At 35.1% G+C, this 19,792-nt stretch overlaps 1 protein-coding gene across 2 annotated transcripts in view; it reads left to right on the forward strand.

Moving 5' to 3' along the window:
- Positions 1-37: 37 nt before the first annotated feature.
- HEATR5B (HEAT repeat containing 5B) overlaps positions 38-19,792 on the forward strand; it is a 133,537-nt gene continuing 113,782 nt past the window's right edge. Inside the window, exons 1-6 of one of the 2 annotated variants that reach the window (XM_027850505.1) lie at positions 38-161; positions 264-348; positions 5,463-5,627; positions 5,865-6,076; positions 10,365-10,473; positions 11,723-11,872. In XM_027850505.1, coding sequence (XP_027706306.1) covers positions 5,502-5,627; positions 5,865-6,076; positions 10,365-10,473; positions 11,723-11,872 — 597 coding nt within the window. In that variant the 5' untranslated portion in view covers positions 38-161; positions 264-348; positions 5,463-5,501. The remainder of the gene's footprint in view (positions 162-263; positions 349-5,462; positions 5,628-5,864; positions 6,077-10,364; positions 10,474-11,722; positions 11,873-19,792) is intronic. The other variant, XM_027850504.1, reaches the window with a different exon arrangement.

The raw sequence follows: 19,792 nt of genomic DNA on the forward strand, positions 1-19,792 counted from the left end.
TTCCTGCTTCCAGGGCGGTGCATCCGGTTCACTTCAGTGGGGCTGCTGGTGCCGCGGCTGCTGGTGCTGCGGTTGCAGCCGCTTTTGCTTCTGCTTCTCTTGGAACCGCCGCATTCGCCTGGATCAGCTAGCCAGCGAGGAAGGGGCTCCCAGCTCTAGAGGTGAGGCCACTCTCGCCCCCTCTTCCCTCCAGCCCCCTCGGCTGCCAGTTCTGCTGGTCTCCCCGAGAGCCAACGGGGTTCTCCCTCTATTTCGGCCCGCAGGTTGAGCCTTCACCTGCACTGAGTGAGTGACGGAGTGATCGACTGAGTGACGGAGTGATCGACGGACTGACGGGCCGGGCCTGGGGTGGGCATCTCTCACCCCCCCCCTCGGATCCCCCGGGCTTCTCGCGGTTCCGTTGTCTTGGCAGCCGGGTTACCCTGAGCTCCTGTCAGGGACGCTGGGTCTCCCTTGTCACATCTCAACCCCATGACCTGGACTCCTCCCCCTGCTGTCGCCCCGAGTCCCAGCTTTGGAGATTGGGGGGCTCCCTGTGGGAAAGGTTCTGTTGGGGACAGCTCTAGGAAAGCTTCTGCAGGGCCGGGGGGAGGGGGAAGTTTATCATCTTCCTAGTCCCAGGTACTGCCCCCTAGGCTAGGAGGGGTAACTCGGGGCCTGCCTAGAACAATAATCTAGGATTTGGGAGAAGAAAGTTCTGGGTTCTAATCCGTGCCCTACTGGGTAGCCTTGGAGCAAATCTGTATTACTAATGGTTGATGGTTTGCAAATTTTTGTAAATCCCTCTTATTATCTCTTCCATTTTGCTTGTCTTTTGATCTACTTATCTCACCTCTGTGGCCCCCTCCCCTCATTAGAATGTAAACTTTTCTTTGGGGGGGGAGGTTGATTCTTTGTTTTCGTATGCCCAGAGGCTAGTTCAATGCCTAGCACCAAATTGTCATTTAATAAATACTTTTTGATCGACTGATGCTCTCAACCACCTGGTGAGGTAGGCAAATATTATTACCCCCTTTTTATTGTTGAGGAAACCAAGGTTCTATTAAGTAGCTTGCTGGGGCTGTTGTGCCAGAATTGTAATTCAAATCCAGATTTCTCTTGGTTCTTCACTCAGTCCACTATGCCATATAGTGTCCTCATATTTTAACTGTGTGTGATACCTGTTCTACCTGCATTAGTAACAGCTGAACTTTATAGAATGCTTTTAGGTTTGCAAAGCACATACCTTGTTTGATCCTCAGATCAACCTAGTGAGATAGATGTTATTATTACACTCATTTTACAGATGAGGAAAGTGAGGCTGAGAGTTTTAAGCAACTTGCCCAAAGTCATAGTTACTAAGTTTCTGAAGCTGAATTCGAACTGGAATATTTCTGGCTCACTGTCTAACGTGCTATTTATAATACTATCTACTACCAAAAAAAAAAGGTGATGTGGGTGAAAGTGCAGAACATGTTATGCAAATGTATCATTGCTATTGAACATTCTTTGTTGTAGAATGTAATTCTTTTTAGACACTACGTGCAAATAGAAATTGTTACACAAGAATAATAATGTTACTTTATTGAAGACTTTCTGGGATTTTAAAAAGTGAAGATTATTTTGTAACAATAGTAAACAAAATATCATAAAACTTTTGTTGTTCTTTTAGCTTTTAAGCCAATATTTGACACTTGTTAAATAACTGGGGTTTCTTGGATGTGCCTTTGCTTTTTAATGGTATTCTTCTGGTAAATACACTGACTTCACAGACATAGGCCAAGTCAATATGATTTTGAGGAAATAATATGCATGTAGTATTAGGACTCTAATCAATACATTTTAAAACTATTACTAGGCATTATTGAAACTAACCTTTTCAGAGGTCATCTTAACCAAGACAAAATTGTTCCATTTTCATCCTTATTACATCTTTGCGGATAGGCTGGTGGTGAAAGTTAATAAGTATATTATGCTTTGTGTAAGACAAAAATACGTACTCCCCTACATGCCTTGTATTTTATTTTAGACCTTTGACATCAGTAACTTGTTTTAAAATAAATCATTTGGAGTTGTTTTAATTAGCGCCATATCTTTTTCTCATGTTTATTCTTCCAGCCTTCTTTGCTCTAACAAGTTGGTGGTCAGATGGTTCACAGACAGCTGATTGAGGAATGACTCCCATATCAGTAAGGAGTCATTGCCTGTGTGTTAAAATATAATTAATTCATTTTTGTGATGTTATTCAGTGCTTTCCATGTCCAGCCTTCTCAGTATTAAATACAGTGTATTCATGATGTACAGGCATGAAGCTTCTAGAGAGATAACAATTCTTTGATCTCTCAAGTTCCTTCCTCCTCAACCATACTTTCTAACAGATTATTCACTGTCAATCAGTCAATCAATTCACAAACATTTATTAAGAGCCCTTCTATGTGCCAAGTCTGGGGATATAAGACAAAGTGTCTTAAAGAACTTACTTTCCAATGGTGGGGGGGAGGGGAGTGGAGAATGTATTTACAAAGGAAATACAAAGTAATTTGGGGGAGGCACTAGCAGTTCCAGAGGGAAATCAAGAAAACCTCATCTGGGAGATGGCAGTTAAACTAAATCTTGTAGGAAGTTAAGGCTTCTAAGAGGTGAAGGTAACAAGGGAGTTCATTCCAGGCATAAGGATAGCCTGAGCCAAGGCATGGAAATGAAAAATAGATTGTTGTGTAGCAGGAACTGAAAGTAGGTCAGTTTGGTTGGAATGTAGAGTACGCGAACTATAATCTATACAAGACTCATGAACTTCTCCTTTTGGACTGGCCTCTATCTTTACATAACTCCCTACATGTACGAATTCAAAGTCTTAACATACTGTGATCACATAAATCCTGTACAGTATGTACCCTCTTCGTCTAACCATCTCCCCAGCCTCCTCTGGCTTTGTCCGCAGATCTTCAGATATGTGGTAGTATTCCCCAACCACAGAAACTCCCTGGAAAGGAATAAGGAAAGGTGTGTTTTAAGATCATGAATTGTAAACAAAGAAAAGAAGTGACAGAACTCAATCTCCCCTCTTGCTCCTCATTCCAATGGGATTTATAATAATAGCTGATAGTCTTGGCACGTAGACCATTGTGGTTCATTGTGGTTCTTGTCTCCATCTCTGCTCTAGGATCAGAATTGGCTCCACGTTGCCAGTCTCTAGAAGTTGCCTTCACTGGCAGTACAAAAAATGTGGTGGTACCCTCCCCTGTGCCCACCTTTGCATTGAAGTCACTAAATAGCAAAGTATATGTTGATTTAATTTAACTCTGTAGGATTTCTTTTTTACTTCATCCCTTTGCAAGAGATGTTAGCATATAAACCATAGTCATTTTCTTGGTAGTATTTTTGCAAATACTTTTCGTGAGCACTTACTTAAATAGAAAATGACCAAATAAATGCCCCATGAAATGATATTTCTTGTTACCTTTGGGTATACCATAAAATCAACTTCTCCTGCTCTTTTTTTGTTTCTCCAAGGTTTTAAGAAGATTAGTGAATCAAGGATATGTGATGAAATTCAGATACTTCAGTCAGAAATGGTTCCCCATGTTTGTGATCATACCATTATCTCATTGTACTGCTCAAAAAACTCCTAGTGATTCTCTATATCTCTAGGATATATAATCCAAACTACTTCACCTGTCCCTCTTTATAGAGTCTGACTCCAACCTACCTTTTCAGCTTTACTTTCACATTACTTTCCTTCATATACTCAATATTCTAGCTATATTAGATTGTGAGCTGTTTACTCAGCATGACATCTGCTTCCACATATTTATATAAGCAGTTCCTTTTATGTCAAATAAGTTCCCTATTCATTTCTGCCTCTCAGAATCCTGAAAGTTTTGGCTCATGGCTCAGGTACCACCGTTTTCTGTGAAGTCTTTTCTGCTCCTACCAGCTGAAAGTGTTTTCTGCCTCTTCAAATGTTCCTAGACAATTTTTTTCCTGGTCTAGGTTTCCTACTTTGCATGACATTCTATCTTGTGTTATACTTACCATTTTATATGTTGCATCTCTCTTGAAGGGGCACTGTGTTGTGTTTTATTCTTGATACGTAGACACCTAGCACAGTGCCTTGCACTTAGGCACTTAAATAATGTTTGTTAAATTGTTGAATTTGTTAAATTTTTATATAAATCCTTGTTTGTTAAAACTGTATGTTCTGGGGCAGGGGTGGGGAACCTGTGGCCTCAAGGCCACATGTGGCCCTCTAGATCCTCAAGTGCGGGTGGCCCTTTGACTAAACTTCAGACTTCACGGAACAAATCCCCTTAATAAAAGGATTTGTTCTGTAAAACTTGGGCTCAGTCAAAAGACCACACTCAAGGACCTAGAAGGCCACATGTGGCCTCAAGGCCATAGTTAGCCCATTCCTGTAATCTGAGGTCTAGTTTATTTAAATGATTTTATATTTCAAAGATCTTTACCAAAAATCCCTTCCATATTTTAGGATTTGTTTCTTTGTAAAAAAAACAAAATGCTTATTGATATATTTGTTTTTATATCACCTACATTTCTCATCATTTCCCTCTCATCCCCCTCAGAGAATGATACTTTAAAATAAAGAATAAAAAGGAGAGCAAAGAACAATTCATCAAAACTAACCAAGATATTTTTAAAAATTGACATTATATGCATCGTTCCACAGCCATAGTTCCCAGTGTCTACAATGAAATGAAACGAGGTGCTTTCTCATATCTCTTCTTTGGGTCAAGCCTGGTCATTATAATTTTGTAGCATTCAGTTAATTGGTTTCTCATTCTTTCCATTTATATTGTTGTAGTTATGTATATTGTTTTCTTGGTTTTGCTTACTTCACTTATTTCATAAAAGTCTTCCCATGCTTCTCTGTATTAATCATATTCATTATCTCTTAGTAATAGTCTATTCCATGTACATAATTTATTTAGCCATTCTCTAGTTGAAAGACATCCACTTGGTTTTTAGTTCTTTGCCTCTACAAGAAATGATGCTATAAATATTTTGGTGTATATAGTTTTCGTCATTGACTTTCTTGGGTTATATGCATATCAGCAAAATCTCTGTGTGAAAGAGTATGTACATTTTAACCACTTTTTTTGCATGATTCCAAATTCTTTCCCAGAATGGTTGAACCAATTTTCACCTCCACCAATGCGTTATTGTATTTGTCTTAAGATAAACCCTCCAACATTGATTATTCCCTTCTTTGTAATTTTTTCCAATTTGTTGGGTATGAGATGAAAATTCAAGGTTTTTTTATTTGCATTTCTCTCATTTGTGATTTGGAACATTCTTTCATATGGTTGTTGTTAGTTTGAAATTCTTTTAAGAATTCTCTGTTCATATTCTTTGACCACTTAGTGGGAAAGGTAACTACTTATTTTTAAGTGCTTTAAACTTTGTTTAGCTTTTCATTAAAAATTTATTGAAAAAGAAATGTTTCATGATTTTTAATCTGTTAGGTAAGGCACACACATTGTGATTCAAGAAGTTCACCAATAATGGAGTTGGCCCATAGTTTATTGCTAAATGAAGAAGCTTTGGCCCAAATTACTGAAGCAAAGAGGCCTGTCTTTATCTTTGAGTGGTTGCGATTTCTTGACAAAGTCCTGGTGGCTGCTAACAAGGTATGGTTTTTCTATTTGCGTGACCAAGAAAGGAAGATTTATTTTAGGAAAGATGGGAAATGAGCTCAATTAACTTGGTACTCTTTCTGAAGCTTACAGTTTTTGTTGATGGTTGTTGTATAATATAGCATATTTCTATGAGTAGCTTAGGTTTTCAATACTAGTTTTTTAGTTGGTAAAAAATAGTAAAACTAAATATGCAACTAAAAATGATATTGTCTGCTTTTTTTGTGACAGACTGATGTGAAGGAAAAGCAGAAAAAGCTTGTTGAGCAACTCACTGGATTAATAAGCAGTTCTCCTGGCCCTCCAACAAGGAAATTATTAGCTAAAAATCTTGCAGCTCTTTATAGCATTGGAGATACTTTCACTGTCTTTCAAACTCTTGACAAGTGTAATGATATTATCAAAAACAAAGATGACACTGCAGCCTATTTGCCAACCAAACTGTAAGTACTTATTTTGATATAAACCAATGCAGAATAGTCGTTCTTCTCTTGTTTATCATAATATGACTTCATTAATTTCATAGTGCCAATTGTGTTCTAGATTAAGGGCCTCTCAATAGTTTAACTTGTACAGAATATAGTAAGAATAATTACTTCCCATGATCCAAACGGTATATAGGTACATCCCAAATAAGGTTTCTCTAATAAGTATTTAATAATTACGTCAGTACAATTTAAAAATAAATTTTCATTACAAACTTAATAAAAACTTCAACAAATGCAAACAAGCCAGGGTGAGATATGGAATGCCAAAAAACAAAATTAAATTCTTTGCAAAGCCAAAGAATGTTAACCAAATTGTTACATGAGGAGTAAGAGGGATATTCATTAGTGATAAGGGGATCAAGGCTGAAGAGACATGGCCAATAAGCTCACCAAAAATAAATCTTTTCAGTCTGAAAAAGGCAGAAGTAAAGAGATCACAGATGCCCCAAATATATAAAGTAAGAGTAAGAAAACAGGATGAATTACATCCTTGGCTAATGAGTAACCACAGAAATACTATAAAGAATCATTAAGAAATCACAGAGAAAAAAAAAAGAAATCACAGAGAATGAGAGAAATATCTTCAGATTTCATATGGGAAAATGTCTAACAGTCAAAAAAGGGGGCAAAAATAGATTTCCCAAGTTACAGAATAATAAACATTATGTCATGAATCTGCCATTTAGCCATTCCTCTTGTCTTTGTGCTATCAGTCTGTTTGGTAAATTTGCCTTCTGTATTTATATAATTCTTTGATAAAATTGGTAAGTCAAAAAGAACTTTGACATTAACAACTTATTTGAACTGTGTCCTCTTCTAATTAATTTTTTGTCATACTTAAAATGTATTTTTTCTTTTGTATTACATGTAGTTGTCAATGTGTATATTTTTTCTACTTCACAGTACATCATTTCATAAAAACCTTTTCATGTTTATATCTTTCATATTTGTCATTTCTGGCATAGTAATGTTGCATTACATTAATATACTGTAGAGTTTATAGTCATTCTCCAGTTGTTGCTCATCTAGGCCTCAAAATAATTTTTCATATTACCTGTTGCCAAGTTATGTTTTCCTCTACTGATTTTTTTTTAAACCTAAATGTGGGACTTTACATTCATTACTATTAAATTTCATCTTACTGGTTTCAGCCTGTTGAGGTAATTTTGAATCATGAATCTGCTATTTAGCTATTCCTCTCGTCTTTGTGTTATCAGTCTGTTTGGTAAATTTGCCTTCTATATTTATATAATTCTTTGATAAAATTGAAGAATTAGACAGAACCAAGGACATCAACCTTTGGCCTTGTACCTAAGACATCTTTCTAGATTGATGGCACTCAATTATTAATATTTGGGTGTTATTTTCAACTAGTTGCAAATCTACTTTTAGTATCTGTGAGTCTGCATTTTTTGCCTTCTTTCGGCACCAGGATATCAAAATTCATCAAATTCTTTGAAGAAATTAAGATAAGCCATGTCATCATCATTTTCTTTCTGTTTTACTAGTAATGCCTTATCCCACCCACATTTCCAAATGAAATTAGTCTGGCACAGCTTTTTTTATTCCTTAGTGATGCCATGTTATGCTTTTCTAAATGCTTAAAATCATCTGCTTATAAATACAAGTCTAGAATTTTTTGATTTGCAACTAGTTGAAAATAACACCCAAATATTAATAATTGAGTGCCATCAATCTAGAAAGATGTCTTAGGTACAAGGCCAAAGGTTGATGTCCTTGGTTCTGTCTAATTCTTCAATTTTATCAAAGAATTATATAAATATAGAAGGCAAATTTGCCAAACGGACTGACAGCACAAAGACAAGAGGAATAGCTAAATGGCAGATTCATGACATAATGTTTATTATTCTGTAACTTGGGAAATCTATTTTTGCCCCCTTTTTTGACTGTTAGACATTTTCCCATATTAAATCTGAAGATACTTCTCTCATTCTCTGTGATTTCTTTTTTTTTCCTCTGTGATTTCTTAATGATTCTTTATAGTATTTCTGTGGTTACTCATTAGCTAAGGATATGATTCATCCTGTTTTCTTACTCTTACTTTATATATTTGGGGCATCTGTGATCTCTTTGCTTTTGCCTCTTTCAGACTGAAAAGATTTATTTTTGGTGAGCTTATCGGCCATGTCTCTTCAGCCTTGATCCCCTTATCACTAATGAATATCCCTTTTCCTCATATAACAATTTGTTTTGCACACTTATATTGTACTTATCACAATTTTATATCTCTCTGTGTGTGTATGTGTATGTATAAAATCACCCTACAAAACTGTATGCTCCATGAGGGCAAGATAGATATATCATCTAAACTTTATCACATCCAGGATCTAGTATAGTAACAGAATGCATTCAATGTTTATTTAATTTAATTTAATTTTAAACTTTAGCCTTCCAGACTTTCTGACCAGCATCAGCAGATAAGAAGTATCCTCTTTCCCTGCCCAGAAGGCAGATATGGACATTGATGGCTCTCTATTATGGATGCAACTGACATGTTGTTTTTCTTACTAAAGTATCAGTTTGATTTCTCCCATTTTGTATATCCCTGATGGTGTCTTTTATGCCACTCCTTCTACTCAAATGAAGATGGTAATATAATATACTACAGCATATTTATACTGACAGTGCATCTTTCCATTGCCTTTTGGATCACCTAAAATTGAGTGTGAAGTGGGAGAACAACACTTATCAAAAGATCTGGGTTTGAATTTTGGGTTTACTACTTATTAACTGTGCTACTCTAGACAATTCACTTAACTTTTTAGGGTCTAGTTTTTGACATTGGTAAAATTAGAAGGTTGGACTAGATAATCTCTAAAGTTAATTCTAGAACTAACATTCTGTGATTATGTGATCACAAGCTTCCTGTTACTTCCATTTTGCCAACCATTTACTCATGGTTGATCAAGATTGAGTCTATCACTACATGCTGTATCTGAAATATGGTATTATTAGCAAAGCAAATCAAGAATTTATGAAATGCTCGTTATAGTGGAATTATGTTGTTTGCAAATGAAGGGACACTTGAAGGGAAATCCTTATTAATTCTGCACATCAATGCCAGTTTTGTGGCACAGCATACAGATGTTCTTTCTGGACTGAATCTGTGGTCAATTAAAGTCTTTACTGACTTTGCACTTATATCCTCTACTTTGCTAGGAACTTGTTCTTAAATATTTTAGGTCATGGTCCAGCAATCCAAATTCTGCTCTTAAATATCATCTATATGTAACAGCCAAATTTTTTTTTGTGTTGTAACCTCTTATGAAGTCAGAATGGTTTATGAAAGAAGAAATCAAAATGTCTTCTGAGTTGCTAAGTTCTTCAATTTCCTACTTAAACTTTAAAGTCCCCAGGGGTGCATTGCACTTTCAATTCTTACATTGAAGTCACACATGAATCAGGAGACTTTGGGGGAAAAAAAAGTTAGTTTTAATGAGTCTTAGTAGGCACTCATGTTCATCTTATATACTTACTCCAGGAAGATATCCTAGTTCATCATTTGTCATTTTATATCTATACAAAACTGCCTTCATATCTTATGCTGTGCACTTAAGATTTCTGGGTATAGCAATAGGATTCTTTTTACCTGTTAGTGCCTTCCTCCCGAGACTTTGCATGGCAATCAGGACATTTCTCATTCATTTATAAGATGTCATGCATTATAGTTACCTTCTGTGTTTATTTTTTGAATGCCCTACTAGAACCATGAGAGTATGAATTGTTATCTGATCTCTGCCTCTATTCCATTGTAAGCACATAACAAAGCACATACATAGTAGACTTTTAATTAATGTTTACTGTTTGAAATTTATTGACCGGAGATGTAATGAAATTGTCATTGCTTGCTAAATCAAACACATTTTTGAAAAGTTTGAGTTTTAGTAGTGATAATTGCCATACTAATAAAAGTGAACATTAAAAGTGAGTCCATGGGGCAGCTGGGTGGCGCAGTGGATAGTGCACTGGCCCTGGAGTCAGGAGGACCTGAGTTCAAATCCGGCCTCAGACACTTAACACTTACTAGCTGTGTGACCTTGGGCAAGTCATTTAACCCCATTGCCCAGCCTCCCTCCTCCCCCCTAAAAATGAGTCCAGACCTGGAATAATCCAAATTGATAAAGGTGAAAACTTTATTTAATAAAACTATATGAAGTTGTCCTGTTAACTTGAATGTTGGGCAATTGAAATGGTTTTAAGGGTAGAATATCATTTCTTATAGGGCTGCAGTAGCATGTGTTGGAGCATTTTATGAAAAAATGGGGAGGATGTTAGGAAGTGCATTTCCAGAAACAGTTAACAATCTTTTGAAGTCTCTGAAAAGTGCAGAGGTAAGTTACAGAACACCTTACATATGTGTGTGTATCTTTTGTTTGTGAGAAGAATTAATCTGGCTTAAATAAATAATCATTTGCCCTATATCTATGTAACTAGAGAACTTAGCTATTTAGTAAGACGCAATTCATGATTACGTTTCAGGGCAATAGAAAATCTCCTAAATGTACTCTATTGCTTAAACTTTAATGTGAATAGGAGAAAGATCCTTGTTCCATGTGAAGAAGCAACATATTTCACTAATTTTGTGGAGCTATGAATCCTTGGGGGACCTTATATCTTTTTTGTCATATCTAGTACCACTTAAATAAACTACTGTACTAACAACAAGACTAAGTGTCAATATGAAGCGAAAACCATAATTTGCTAAAGGACCTTAGAGAATACCTCTTCTCAATTACCATGAGGTCTACCAATAATCTGGGGCAAGAGCCAACCTTTTTGTGACCAATTATAGGAGATGCTATAAGAGCTTTGTTGTCCCTTTTAGGTGTTCTTCATTGATTTTTCTTAAGTATTTCTCATTCATCTTGTAAAAGTGGGATATCTTTCCCTTGGAAATATAAAATATGTAGCTGAACAACTTGTGCCCTTGAATTAATCTTCATATTCTTATTACCTTGCTCCCTGAAGTAAGGTCACAATGGATTTAATTTTTAGATAAGCCTGAAAGGTACTGTGTGGATTAAATAGAAAACTTGAATCTATTATTTGACTTAATTTCATTCTGTTTTCCAGTTAAAACATATTTTATTAATGTTAAATCATTGTTGTCAACTTTCAAGGACCTATTTTCTGAATAATCACTACTTAAGATCTAGAACTGTGCTTTCAAACTCAGTTTGCCTTTTAACTTGGCAATTCTGAAAAAAATGTTGCTACTAGTGGTATTTTTTCCCATCTAAAATAATAAACACAAAGTTATATAGCAAAAATATTTATCTGTAACATTTTTTATATAGTCATTAAAATAGGCTCAATTTTCCTCCATTTTGCTCCAGAATTTCTTTATCCTCTATCCCTCTATTCTGGACATATTCTGTATCTTTATAATGTTGGGCTGGAATTAGTAGTTACCTTCAATAGAAATCATACCCAGAAGGGTTATATGACCATGGTCTTTGGATAACACTGATCTACATGTATCTTTAGAAACAGTAGTAATGGTTTGATGTTATGTTCTCACTTAATTTAAGAATTTGTTTCCTGGTTTTTAATTTTTGTTTTTTTTATGCACATATACAGTCTCAAGGCCGAAGTGAAATCTTAATGAGCTTACAAAAAGTCCTAAATGGGCTGGGTGGTGCAGCAGCTTCCTGTCACCGTGATATTTATAAGAATGCAAGATCTCTGCTTAGTGACAGATCTATGGCTGTTAGGTGTGCAGTTGCTAAAGTGAGTACTTCATTGACTTCACTTTGATTATCTTATTAATTTGGGAATTTCCTCCTCCAATGCAGTTTGCAACCTATTAATGCTTCATCCTGTGTGAATTTTATTCTTATCCATCCATAAGTTATCCATTAAGAGTATACCCAATATATAGGCCTTGCTTTGGTTATTTTTATAATATAAATTTTATATATAAAAATGTAGTGTATATTTTACACAATTTTATAGTAAGATTTACAAATCACACTTCCTATTTTGTTTGTCTTTAAAGTAATTTATACTTATTTTCTTAGGGTATTAAATATGAGATCAGAAATGTTAAAATACTTTTAAGTTAGTTTTTTTTCATGGAGAAAATTGAATTGTCTCTTTTAAGAATAAGAAGCCTCAGGGCAGCTTGGTGGTGCAGTGGATAGAGCACCAGCTCTGAAGTCAGGAGGACCCGAGTTCAAATCCAACCTCAGACCAAAACACTTGACACTTACTAGTTGTGTGACCCTGGGCAGGTCACTTAACCCCAATAGCCTAAAAAAAAAAAAAGAATAAGAAGCCTCTGTTGGAGAATTAAATTGATTTTAGATCTTTTATAAAGTCCTTTGTGTTGACAGCCATTGGTATTTAAAGGGAGTTAGCTTAAATATGAAAATTTTTAGAGTATTTTTATAATAATAATTGTATTTAAATTTGTGCAGATTAGACTTCTTTGGCCTCTATCTCTAAATCATACTTTTAGTGAATATCATACCTTTAAAAGAATAACCGATCAAAATATAAATGAGCATCTTTACTGTGCCCAGCACTAAGATGTATTGACAGTACTGAAAAATTATACATAACTTATTTTAACATATATAACTTATTTTAAAAAAATAACTTGGCAGAATTCCAAATTTGTATTATTGTATTCTCACCTAAAATAATTCTATACAGAATTAAAATGTGTATCTAATGCATTTAGGTATTTTACATATCATTATGTATTTCCAAACAAACTTAATGCTAAAAAGATAGAGGAAGTGAAGCTCAATCATTAATGAAGATTAAACATCTTTGAAATTATAATATAAGTTAACGAGAAAACAAGATTTAAGGTAGAAAAACCTGACTTACTCAGGTTTTTAGGAACATAGATATTACTTAAATGCTGCTTACTTTAAGAGGAAAAGGTAGAGTGGTAGAAAGAAACCTACTGCACAGGGAATTCACTGACCAAAAAAGTTTTTTTTAATTTTATAAAATCATTAATTAAAAAGGCATTTTAAAGATTTTTTTGTTTGACATTGTGCTAGGCAAAAAGGATACAAAATTTTAAAAAAGGAAATATTCCTTCCATGTACATAGAAAAGTAAAAACAAAATAGGTGTAAAATAGATACAAAGTAATTTCTGGGGGATGACAAAATATTAGCCTCTTCGGGGATCAGAATAGATTTTCTGTAGAAGGTAGCACTTGAGCTGAGTTTTGAAAAAAGCTAAGAAGATGAAAAGGCGTGCATTCCTGGCAGAGGGACAACCTGTACAGAAGTAGAAAGACAGGATTTGTAGTGTCCTATACAAGGAACTGCAAGTAGCCCCCTTCAGTTGAAATAATGTGCATTAAGCCTAGAAAGTTAAGCTGGAGCCAGAATGTTAAGGTTTAAGAGGCAAACAGCAGAGTTTCCATTTTATACTAGAGGCAAGGAGGAGGCACTGGAACTTCTTGAATATGGAAGTGAAATGTTCAGAACTGTATTTTAAAGAATATAACTTGACAACCAGGGAGAAGGTGAATTGGAAAAGAGAGAGACTTCAGCCATGGAAACTAATTAAGAATCTTTGGAAGTAGGCTAGGAGAAAGATGATGAAGGCCAAAAAGAGGGTGTTATCTGTGTCAATGGTGAGAAAGAGAGTGATGTGAGACATTTTGTGAAGATAGAAACAGCTCATTGGTTGGCTATGTGGGTGAGAGTAACTGAAAAGACCAAGATGACACTGAGATTATAAATCTGTGTGATTAAAAGAATGCTGGTGTGTGGGGTTTGGTTTTTTTTTTTTTTTTTTTGGCAATTGGGGTTAAGTGACTTGCCTATGGTCACACAGCTAGTAAGTGTCAAGTGTTATGGTCTGAGGCTGGGTTTGAACTCAGGTCCTCCTGACTTCAGGGCTGGTGCTCTATCCACTGCACCACCTAGCTGCCCCAGAATGCTGGTGTCTTTGATAGTAATAGGGAAGGTTAGAAGAGGGCAGATATAGAATTCACTGTAAAAAAATTATCAAAGGAAAAAACTTCTGTTCTTGATGGATTTCACAGGAGAAATCTTATCAAACTTTTAAAGAACAGGTAGTATCAACACTACACAAAATATTTTTTAAAACTGAGAAAAAAAGTACTTTATCAGATTCCCTTTATATGACAAACAAAATCTTAATGCTTAAAGCAAAGAAGAATAAAGCTTAGGAGAACTAGAGACTAATATCATTAAAGAATAACAATTAAAATTTTTAAAAATAAAATCCTGTCAAACAGACTACCATGATTCATCCAAGAAATCATGCATCATGGCCAAGTTAGGTTTATAACAAGGATGCAATGATGGTTTAACATTAGGAAAACTATCAATGTAGTAAATCATATTAAAAACCAAAATATCCAAAACCGCATGATCATCTCAAAAGATGTGTGTGTGTGGGAGAGCCTTTAACAATGTATAGTAACCATTTATGCTGAAAGGCATACAAACTATAGGTATAAAGAGACTTTTTTATTAATATTATATATATTATGTATATATATGTTTAAAAATAATATAAAAAGCACCTATCTAAAACCAAAAGCAAGCTTTATTCACAATGGGGATATATTAAAACCATTACCAAGAAACAAAGAAGTAGAGCAAGGATGTCTACTCTCCCCACAATTATTTGGTATAATTCTGGAAATGCTAGCAACAGCAATAAGACAAAGAATAATAATTTGAAGGCATAAAGATAAAGAGGAGGTAAAACTGTCCCTGCTTCCTGATAATATGATGTTATACTTAGAAAAAATCCTAGGAAATCAGCAAAGATGCTATTTAAGACAACTAATAGCTATAGTAAAGTTGCAGTCTTCAAAATAAATCTTTAAATATTAACAGTATTTCCATATAATAATAACAAAATCCAAAAGTTAATAATATAAAGGGAAATCCCATTAAAAATAACTGTAGAACACACTAAATATCTGGGGATCTAGCTACCAAAGCACAAAAAAGACTTGTATAAATTCAATTACAAAATATTCCTTAAAGAATAAAGAATAACTTAAATAACTGGAAAAATATGGCTAAGCTATAATCCCAATATAATAAAAATCACAGTATTATCAAAGTTAATTTACAGTTTTAATGTTGAACCAATTAAATTATCAAAGAAATTCTTTATGCAATTCAAAAAATAATAAAATCCATTTGAAAAAAGTAAAAGTTCTTGATTATCAAGGGAAATAATGAAAAGAGATAAGGATGGAGGTAGATACCATTTCTGAGTCTCAAATTATATAAAGTAGCAGCCATCCAAATCATCTGTTGTTAGTTATAAATAAAGTGGTAGATCAATGGAACAGACAAAACAAGGGAGAATCAGAAACAATGGAACTCTATCCCACTGTTCAATAAACTAGAAAACATAGATTATTTAGGAAAAAACTCCCCATTTACAAAAATTATTAGGTTAACTAGAAAGGAGTCTGGCAGAAATTCAGCTTAGTGACCAACAGCTTACTCTGCATTCTATAATGCATTCTAAATGGATACCTGACTGACCTTAATATTAAATTAAGATTGCACTAAAAAGAAAGAAAAGCAGATTGTATACCTCTCATGTATACGGGTAGGAAATATATTTTTAACCAAACAATGAATACAGGTCATTACAAAAGATAAAATAAATAACTTTGATTACATGAAACTAAGCAGCTACATCACAAAATTAATGTACCTGGGATAAGAAGGGAAGCGATCCAGTGGGGGAAAAATAGTTTTTTCATGATTTCTCTGATTGGAGTTTTATATCCAAGATATAAAAACAATTAACATACACAGATATACAAATATATATATTATGTGTGAGTATAGCTATACATTTACATATTTACAAATAGATCTAAACATAAATATGTACAAGTATACATACACACAAATATATATGGAACCAAAAGCCATTCCCTAGTAAATAAGTGGTCAAAGAGTATGAACAAATAATTCTAAAAAGAATTGAAAACTCTAAACAACCATAAGAAAGAATGCTCTAAAATACTAATAATAAGGGAAATTCAAATTGAAACAACCTTATGATTTCACCTCACACCTTGTAAATTGAAAGAGATAACAAAAGATGGAGGGGTTGGAGTCAATGTTGGAGGGGTTGTGGGAAGATTGCCAACCTAGTGCATTGTTGATGGAGCTATGAATCAATACAGCTGTTTTGCAAAAGAATTTAGAAGTATGCAAATAAGGCACCTAAAATGTTCATATCCTTTGACCCAGAGATTCTGTTACTATACCTATATCATAAGAAGCCATTGATAAACCAAACCTACGTATACCAAGATATTCATAGTAGCACTTTTTGTGATAGCAAAAGAATGGAAACAGCATAGATACCCATTGGTTGGGGAATAGCCAAACAAGTTATGGTATGTGAATGTAATGAAATATTCTATGCTGTAAGAAATGATAAATATGATGAATACAGAGAATAATGGAAATATTCACATGAACTAATTCAGAATGAAGTAAATAAAACCAAAAATACAATATGCACAATGACTACAGCAATGCAAATGGAAAAAGCAACCCCCTTTCCCCTCCCTCTCCCACACAATCAAAAGTGAATGTTGAAAAATAAAGAACAATCATGGCTTGAAGAAAGTTATGAGATAATGTTCTCATCTCCTTTGAAGAGAAGGAAGGAACATAAATGTTGTACATTGCACATAATTTCAGGCTTTTTCAATGTGTTGATCAGTAATGGTGTTTTTTTTCCTCTTTTTCTTCTTTTTTGTCTTTAAGAGACTATTTTGTTGAGTCATTTCAGTCATATCCAACTCTGTGACTTTATTTGGGATTTTCTTGGCAAGGTGCTGAAATGGTTTGCCATTTCCCTCTCTAGCTCATTTTACAGATGAGGAAACTGAGGCAAACAGGGTTAAGTGACTTGCTCAGGGTCCTTCAGCTAATAAGTGTCTGGATTTGAGGCCGGATTTGAACTCAGGTCTTCTTAACTCCAGGCTGTGCCACCTAGCTACCCTTAAGAAGCATTGGCCTTTGTAAAAACCTTGATATAAAAAACAAGTCTGTATACTATATTTCAAGAAGTAAAAGAAAAAAAAAAATTTATACCCCTTAGAACCAAAGGCAAAATGAAGATAGAATGTATGATCACATCCTAAAATGAACTATATAAAAGGAGAAGTCAGAGAAATGCCATTGCTAAAATGCAGCTTTTATGTCAAAGAAATGCAAGCATCTAGAAAGAAGTAGTTCAGGTATCAAGGAACCATAGTCAGTATCACACAAGACATGGCAGCTTATAGATCTTGGAATACAACAATTCAAAAGGCAAATGATTTGGACTTGGAACCAAGAATAACATGCCCTGCAAAACTAAGTGTAATTCCACAGAGGGAAAAATGGGCCTTTAATAGAACAAAGGACTTTCAAGAATTCCTGCTTAAAAGACTAGTGCTGAGTAGGAACTTTGAAGTACAAATGCAAGAATCCAGAGAAACCAAGAAAGGTCAACTTATTTGGGCAATTGGAAGGGAATATGTGATGATACACTGCTAAAATTCTAATAGAAACATATGTATAACCTATATCAATCTCTCATTAAGACAAGTGGGGAGGAAAGGAGAGAATTTGGAACTCACAATTTTAAAAACAAATGTTAAAAATTGGTTTTACATGTGATTGGGAAAAATAAAACACTAACAAATATTTAAAATTATAATAGAATAAGAAATGTGTCCCTTTAAGGAGCATTGAAGAAGTTAATTTTTTTTTAATGGAGGACCTGAAGGTAGGTTGGTTGTTTTTAGTTTTTTAAGATGGAAAAGAAGGTAAAAAGAATGTTAGTGTAGAAAGTAAGAAAATTGATGGAACTTGCTACTTTTCATAATTGAGTTGAGTGAAAAAATGAATGTAGAAGCATGGAGGTATGGATTAGGGCAGAGAGCACCAAATGAACTTCATTTTCATTTGAAAAAGGACTGAACACACATACATGCTTACACAAAGTGTTTGGTGTAGAGATACATCAAAGTCAATAGACAGGTAGGGATAAAAGAGGGGAGGCTGAGAAGCCAAATAGTACCGGGGAATGAACAGTCTCGAACAAAACACAATCTTTGATCCTGAAGGTAGCATTAAAAGGCAGAGAAAAGAAAAAGAATTGTAAAATAAAGGGATAGCCATCAATTAGAAAATAGATGAGCAAATAGTGGCTTATAGATGAAATAGAATATGATTACAAATAATGAGAAGTCATGTGACCAACAAGATGCTGGATTAGATATTTTCTGCAGTTCTTTCTAAGTTTCTTTCTTCCTTATTCCTTCCTTTCTTTGAGTTTCCCTAGCTCACACAGGTTTAAAGTGAAATAGCTACTTATGGATCTGATGCCACTGCTTTTTGGCTTGGCATGGAAGCTTTGATCTGCTGAATTTCTAACCTAACCTAGTTTGGCCCTCTTTAGGCAGCCTGGTGGTCCCTTACTCTTCGGGGCTTACCATGTTAGAACTTGACTTAGTGCAGACACATAATTGGCTTTAGCTCTTCTGTTGTTGAGAATCCCTGAGCTCAAGTGATCCACTAGCCCCAGTGTCCTCCATTATCAGGAATTATAGGTTTGTAGCACCATTCCTAGCTAGTCCCCAATTACTTACACACACACACACACACACACACACGAAGAATTATATACCAGAGGCAGAATAATTACATCTATATCCACAGGATAAGAAAGTGAGAAATTCAGCCCAATTAACAGCCTTACGAGTTAACAGTGGAGAATGATAATCATTACTGTGTCACATCAGCTTCCACACTCTTTTCAGATAGACCATAAATCTAAACTACAGGCTTGAGCCTTGGGATTCATTCCTGCTGCAGTCTTAGCCTACACATACTTCCCTGGCCCTTCCTTAAACATCTTATTGAAAGAAGCAGCAGACCTCAACTTTTCCCCACCATGTAGGGAGGACAGAAAAGTAAGGAGAGAGTCACGTTTCTTTTTTTTCCTTGAAATAACTCCTATGTTAGGGAAACTTGAAGAAGCAAAAATTCTATCTAGAATACCCACCATGCCCTCCCCAAGCTTGTAAAATGTGATAGACACTCAATGTAGCCAAAGAACTAAGGAAAGAAGGGAACTGGGACAGGAGGCCAATGTGATGAGCTGTACCAGACCTGAAGGAAAAGGGATTGGCATCCCTCTGGAGTCAGTACTTTCCTCCCAGAAGCTGCTTGGTAGAAGGGACCCAAATTGATGGAAAGTAAATTCCCCAACATGGGAGGAGGCTAAGACAGCTCTGAATTATAGTCTCTGGGGCACCATCAAAGGGAAAGGAGTCAGAAATTGAGTGATAGGGGAATCAAAAGGAAAAAGATTTCAGGCAGAAGAAAACTCAGTCAAAAACTCAAAGCACAGAGAAACCAGCAAAGAAGATGGTAAAATCAGAAGGGAAGAAAGCTACCCAGATAGTTGAAAGGCTGTAAACTCCTAAATAAATATTGTTGAGCAAGGGAAGAAATTTGTGAGCTCCCAAAAGAATATAGTACTGTACCTGGATGTTCCAGAATAGTTCAAGAGAAAAATCAGAATATTGAGAGAAGTTAAGAGATAAGATTGCAAAAGCTATGGCTGCACAGCTGAAATAATTAGCGGAATAGAAAAAAATTTAAAT

Source organism: Vombatus ursinus, unplaced genomic scaffold, assembly GCF_900497805.2.
Source record: "Vombatus ursinus unplaced genomic scaffold, bare-nosed wombat genome assembly UNPS02009062.1, whole genome shotgun sequence".
Taxonomy (NCBI): Eukaryota; Metazoa; Chordata; class Mammalia; order Diprotodontia; family Vombatidae; genus Vombatus; species Vombatus ursinus.